The sequence below is a fragment of the Henckelia pumila genome, chromosome 4 (assembly GCF_033568475.1).
Source record: "Henckelia pumila isolate YLH828 chromosome 4, ASM3356847v2, whole genome shotgun sequence".
NCBI lineage: Eukaryota > Viridiplantae > Streptophyta > Magnoliopsida > Lamiales > Gesneriaceae > Henckelia > Henckelia pumila.
Window position 1 is genome coordinate 199219394 of NC_133123.1, and position 7243 is coordinate 199226636.

The following is a 7243-nucleotide window of genomic DNA, read 5'->3' on the forward strand; positions in this document are numbered from 1 at the left end:
AGAAAGTTTTGCTTATTTTCGTTCGCTGAAATTCGAGATATTTTTAGTGCTGGTATATCTCGTTCGCAAGTCGTTATATCTTAGAGACGATTGCCGCCAACGTTGAGCACTGTTAACGGGCAATTTTGTCTTGCGAATAGAGAGTATCTCTCGCCTCGACTAATTCGTTGTTTGTTGTTGCTGCTGTTGCTGTTTTGTTCAGAATTCGGAATACATCTCAATAACAAAGGGAAAATAAATGGAAAAGTGTATGTGTTTATTAATCGAAACTTCTTCTATTTTTTAAATATTTAGTTTTTTACAAGCCCATCAAAATTAAATGCATAACACTAGTTGAACAAATAGAAGTGAAGGTTAATTATAACCGATAACATCTGCACACACATTGTGTGTGTTGTAAAAACATGAATATTTATTAGGGTTAATTGCATATATTAGAGAATGCTTAAATCTTGAAAATATGAGGATGTAGGTGCTCAAAATTTATAAACACGGGGAGTTGTGAAATCATTCTTTTTTCATAGAAGGTTTTCAGCAATTTCGTGATTTCACAAAGGTAATATATGCAATTACCCCTATTTATTACCATTTTTGTTATATTTTTATTTGGGATAATTGTATACACTATTCCAGTGAAATCATGAGATTGCTGAAAGTCCTCTATGATTAGTAACTCATCGTGTTTTCAAATTTTGAGCAAACATACCCCTGAAAACACGTTGGAACAAGGGGTTGTGTGTTCAAAATTTGAAAATATGGGAATGTATGTGCTCAATATTCAAAAGCACGGGGAGCTAATAGATCATTTTTTTTTCATAAGGGTTTTTAGCAATCTTGATATTTCATAGGATAGTGTATGCAATTACCCCATTTTTATTTCTAACATATTTAAATATAATAGATGCAAGAAAAATGGAGAAAATCACAGACACGTGAAATTTAAAATATACATGTAGATTTTTGTTTGTTTCTTTGCAGGGAGTTAGAGGGTGGAAGATGAAAATTTATATTTTTCCTACTATGACTAAGACCAAGTAGAGGAGTTAGAGGTGGAAAGATGAAAATTTATATTTTTAATACTATGGCTAAGGCCAAGTAGAGGAGTTAGAGATGAGAAGATAAAAATTTATATTTTTTCTACTATGGCTAAGGCCAAGTAGAGGAGTTAGAGGTGGAAAGATGAAAATTTATATTTTTCCTACTATGGTTAAAGCCAAGTTGAGGAGTTAGAGGTGGAAATATGAAAATTTATATTTTTCCTACTATGAATAAGGCCAAGTTGAGGATTTAGAGGTGGGAAGATGAAAATTTATATTTTTACTACTATGGCTAAGGCTAAGTAGAGAAGTTAGAGATGAGAAGATGAAAATTTATATTTTTCTTACTATGGCTAAGGCCAAGTGATACTCACTAAAATTTGATGACCCGAGTCCAACCTAAGCCCAAAGCTCCAAGTCCGTAGGTGAACCTGAAACCAAGCAAAGAGTGTTAGAGGGGGCCGGGAGAGTGTTCCGGCGTAGCCCCTCCGATGCTCAAGTCAGAGTCGGAAATATGAGTGAAGATGAGAGCTTGGGCGCCCCTCAAAAATGAAAGTAATGAGTCGCAAATAAAGTGAGCAAACCCGATATTTATAGAGTAAAAGGTAGGGGACCACGCACATTCCGTAGGGAACCACATGAGTGAAACTCACGCGCTTGTTCATCCGGGACTCTCCCTTGAGGCGAGACTGAAGCTAAGAGGTCTTGCCCTTAAGATGAATCTTAGGCTAAGAGCTCACCCACCTCAGGTATGTTCTAGCCTAGCTACTCTCCTCCGCCATCGTCATCCTCGACTCCTAGGGTCATCCACACCTCACCTCATCACCTTCTCACCTCCCTCTACTCCTCCACTCTTGCGCTCATCCTCAGCTCCATCTCCCACCCTCGCTCCAACTCCAACATGTCCCTTCCTCAACCACCTATCTCTATGGGTCAATCTTAACACTTAGACCTGAACCCGGGCCTTGTGTTTTGGCTATGGACTCCAATTGGGCCTAAACATATGATGGACCTATTCATGGGGTATCAGGTAGTATGTTAAAATTATTAAAAAAAAATTTAAAAAAATATTTTTAATAAAATAAAGATAAGAAGAAGATATTGGGAGGAGTTGAGGGGGGCGGTCGCACTTAGGGGTGCAAACGAGGCAAGATACTCGTGAATAATTCGGTTAAAACTCGACTCGAGCTCGAGTAGTTCGAACATATAATCGAGCTCGAATATTAAATATGTGTATTCGAGTAGCTCGCGATATATATATATATAAAATATAATATATATATAATATAATGCATATAATATTATATATATTATTTATTTATTCATATTTATTTATTAATATATATTATTTTTCGAGCTCGAGCTCGAGTAACTCGAAATATACACGAGTCGAGTTCGAGTATGAAATTATTTACTCGATCGAGCTTGAACTCGAGCTCGAGTAGACAGATACAAGTCGAGCTCGAGCTCGACTAGTATGATACTCGACTTGACTTGACTCGTTTGCACCCTAGTCGCACCCACCGCCTCCCTTTGGCCCGTCTCTGTTTGTTTGTTTGTTTTTTCGCTTTTGAAGGGTAGTTTAGATATAGAATAAACAATTTTTATTATTATTATTATATATATATATATATATATATTTCCTAATATAAATTTATGTATAACTGTTTGATTTGCAATTATAAAAAAAATTGATTTTTGTTCTTTATATTTTTTTATTTTGCATAATTCATTGCTATGAAATATTTATAACTTTAGCTTTTTTGTTACCTCTGTTTCTTGAATAATTTATTTTGAGTAGACAGTTTTTTGGTGATAAATATCAAACATAGAATTGTTTTTGCGTTTGGCATTGGTTTGATAGTTGATTTTATAGAATTTTATTAGTCACCACCCCGTTTTAGTCGTTATTGTTTGAATATTTTCCCGAATTTTTTTTTTATATGGAATAGCATGGGAAATAGCAAATTAAAATCGGTCTTTCATGTTGACTTAATTTAGATTTAGTTAGTGAAATCTGAGTTTTAGCAACAATTTTGCGTCTTATGATAGGATTTATTCCTTTTTTTTTTTCCCCTTATGTCTTGCTACTATTCCAATGGGACAAAAAGGACTAAATAACATTTTTTTTTGGGATTTTAGAAAACACTTTTTAGTTTTTCTTAAACAATTTTTTTATGAGCGTGTGTTTCACAAAATTTTTATAAAAAGGTTTTAAAAGGTATAATCTTAACATAGAATAGTGTCTGGAGAAAAGTAGAACCGAACGTATGTTGGACTTTTGATTTTTCTTTTTCTTTTTCTTTTTTTCTTTATAAAAACGTTTAAAAAATACTTGGCCCTAAATGAGCCACAGATTCTTGCTTTCATGCACGTAGAATATTCATCTATTATGTCATGTGTGCCGGACCGATGTTACAATCTCCCTGTATAGAATATCAGACCAAATGAGAGATCTTACAATTTGATTAGTATGGCATTCAGGTACAATCTTAATGGGGATTCCACTTAAATAGTTTATGACTGAACTAATTTCGCGACGAGCCGACAACTGAACTAATTTCGCGTTCTTGGGATAAAAAAATAACCAAACAAAAACTGCTTACAACTGATATGCAGAAGACTTCACAAGAATCATGCGCTTGGACAGGGCAGAAGAGTCGAAGCCATTACAGAATCTCCCATTTTTGCTCCAGCGAGGTGGTGATCATAGATATGCAGTACGCAGCACTCAACGGAAAGGAAGAAACTGCGAGAAGCCATAGCCTTGTAAGAAAATATAGAAGTAGACAAACAAAAAAGATAAAATGATACCAAAATAAGTCCAGAGTTACATTTGGATAGGAGGAGTTGTGGGAAATATTTCAAAAGAATCTATTACATAGGAATTCGAAACTCATTAAATGGATTAATAGACAAGTTTAAAATATAAAAGGGGGGCGGGGGGTTGATTTCAAAAGTATGCAAACAAGTGGGGATGGATTCAAAGCTTGGATTTGAAATCCTATCATCCAAATATACATTAGGTGACTACTGAATCACAATAGTCGTTTAAACTTGTGCCAATGACATCTACATTGCAGGAATTCGGGTGTTCCAAATACTTCAGATTAGGCTAGCCCGCAATATGCATTATCTAAAGCATCACCGTCAAACATGCTCAAAAAGTAAACAAATACAAGATTTTTTGGGTGTCTCTCAAAGTAATATCTCCTCTCCCTGTATCAGTAACAACTTAACGTCTAAACCTCTGCCCCATCAACATCCAGGAACAACTAACAAGGACAGCTTGAATCGTACACTTGTAATAAAATAAGAAGCTTCTCAATTGCAAATAAATGGTTGTTTATGCTCGATAATATCATGGTACAGAGGAACTTAAACTTGACTTACTTGAAATATAATCCTCTACATAGTCTTTATCAATTTTCCCGTGGGCCATTGCCCCAACCTGTACATAAAGCATTTCAACTAAGTAAGCATTTCGTCTCAGTAAAAATATTCAGCACATTGTGAGCAATTCTCGAGCATACCACAAAAACAAGGTCCAGCTCACGGTTGACAGTACCAACGTAATCATGAATGTTAACCAATTTTTCTGAACTGTGTGAGAAGCCTGCTCAAGAAAATCGCTAGTCATTTTTCATGGCCATTAAAAAACACTAAAACAAGAAACGAGAATAAATAGTGAAGTATAAGTACCAATTTTACGAGATTTTATCGGTAAGTACTGGGTGACCGGGTTCTTGATGATCCGCAAAAGTTTTTCCCCCTTTCCAGCTGCAGTAATATGCAACTTTTGTAGAAGTTGCACTGCATTATCATAGTAAAAAATAAAATTAAGAATCACAATAGAAAGCAAATGTACAAACACAGTGAAATTCTTGTCAGTCAGCCAACTCACCCATGAGACCAGAGAATCGCTTATATGTTCTCGGCATACGAGCGTGAGGCTTGATTTGAAAAAGAATACCTTCTTGTGTCTTCACATATAAAGCTTTCAAACGTCCTACTTTGTTCACACGACTATCCAGAATGGTTTGGATTGCCTAAAGTTCCCAACATGTTGAAGCTGCAGATCAGTACCAGGACATTGCCCACAAAATGAAAGCACTTACATCCAATACAAGTAAAATCATACTCATTATGAAAGCATCATAAAGGCTGAGGATGCAAGAAGATGAAAAATCACCAGAGTCACCTACGGCGAGGCTCTTAATCCTACGTGATATGCACGATGGATTGACGACAATTTTCACAATGTGTCACTTAGCTATAATTATAACAAAGCGCACATCAACATGCATGACTGAGGGTGTGGGTGTAATGCAAAGCTGTTCACGGCTGGAACTTGTAATCAGTCGATGTATCACTCCCTTTTACTACTTTACACGATGATAGATTGATAGACGAATACGATACATACATCCTTCTTCCTAAACCTGAACAGCAAGCAGTTCTTGACGGAAAGATCCAAGTGCTGAAATATCACCTCACGTGATCATAGAAATGATAGTTTTCAACAACTAAGCCACATACAATGATGTTAATACCCCATGCTCTTGCTACATACACAACACTGAAATATAGTCAGAGAGGCTTTCATATATTCATACATCATTCTTGATCCAATGTACGGAACAGTTGCACAGTTAGCAAAGACAATTTCCACATCATAATGACGGTAAAAGTCCTCATAAAAAATCATCACACACCTGAAATGCAATATCAGGTCGGTATTCTGCCGGGTTCCGTCTATTCTTCAACAAATAATTAGCATGCTCATCCGAACTCAAAAGCTGATAGCTCTACAAATCAAAAGCCAAGTGCGACATGCATTGACAAAAATAACAGTTAATCTCTTACAATATCACCGCAGTTTAAAAATGGCCATCTTTCCTTCCCGAACTTACCTTGCCAACTTTGGCAATTTCCAAAGATGCCTTCTCGAGGATAAAAATTACCCCAGGCTTATTCTCTGATTCAACAGGGACAATTGGAATTCCAGGCATTTCATCAATCAAATTTTCACCATTCGATTCCGTGGCTTCCGTTTTCTGCTTCTTTGGCAGCTGAGGGGATTCCTCTTTGTCCAACGGCCCAGATTCTTCTCCTGAATCGTACTTCTCTTTCTTCGTCTTTCTCTTCTGCCCTTTCACTTTATAAGTTCGCACCATTTTCGCGGAGCCTCGGGTCTCTAACGAAAATTTGATAAAATAATCTGGGAAAATTTAAACGTTTTTTCAAGACAACACCATTACAAACTTGACGTTAACATTAAAATCAGACGACAAAGGTCAACATCAAATCTATATTTCCGCTAACCAGAAAAAAATTATCACAACCCCTGAAAATTAACATAGTAACACACCAAGACATAGAGTTATTTATGCATGTACGAGTACAAAACGAAGCCCAGCTGCTGGTATCAATGTAACTTGCTAACTGTTAATTTAACTCTAGTGACATATTGTAGGCTGCTAACACCATGAATTCAGTAATGGGTTTAAACTGAGCAGCAGCAACCCCCACAAATTTTCAATCCAGTGTAATACATTTAAAGAACTCAAATACATCGTGTATTCTGCTCCTGTTTCTCTACTCGATTACGGACTTAAATCAATTCCAGCTGCCAGTAAAAATCCGAAACAAAACAGGACAAAATCAACGAGTATTCAAGAACAATAATGGAACAGAAATCTCTTACCTTTCCAAAAGCTCTTGCTCTGTTTTCGTTGTTGGGCGAGGCGAATGGTTGCATGTAGGGATTTTCGAAGGAGCAAAGCCTGGGGTGTGTAGAAATGGGCCAACCTAATCTTCTTGCAAAAGGGTTTGGGCTCGATAGGATACGATACGACTTCGATTTATAATAAGTCTAATTAGTTTGATTTGACAGATAAGAAAAATAATATAATATAATAAAAAATAAATAAAAAATAATAGTTAAAATATTATTTCATTTAATTGATATATCATAGTTTGTTTGATTTGATTAATTAATTTTAGATAAAATGATAAAATTACAATTTTGATCTTTTAATAAATATAAAATATGAATAATATTATTTATTAAAGGTAATATATTAATTTAAATTCAATAATTTGATTGACGTAAAATAATTAATTAATAATTTGATTGATGTAAGATAAATAATTAGTAAATGGATAAATAATATGATAAAAATAACGTGAGATTGAATAATATA

General features: G+C 35.3%; 1 protein-coding gene across 1 annotated transcript; it reads right to left on the reverse strand.

Annotated features, from left to right (window-relative positions):
* Window positions 1-3425: 3425 nt before the first annotated feature.
* LOC140865299 (uncharacterized) lies at window positions 3426-6858 on the reverse strand. The gene is made up of 8 exons (XM_073269895.1): window positions 6745-6858; window positions 5951-6258; window positions 5753-5845; window positions 4942-5086; window positions 4740-4850; window positions 4571-4653; window positions 4431-4488; window positions 3426-3786 (listed from the first exon to the last, which is right to left on the reverse strand). The coding sequence occupies exons 2-8, from the start codon at window positions 6212-6214 to the stop codon at window positions 3707-3709; spliced, it is 834 nt and encodes a 277-aa protein (XP_073125996.1). The 5' UTR covers window positions 6215-6258; window positions 6745-6858; the 3' UTR covers window positions 3426-3706.
* Between the last annotated feature and the right edge of the window lie 385 nt (window positions 6859-7243).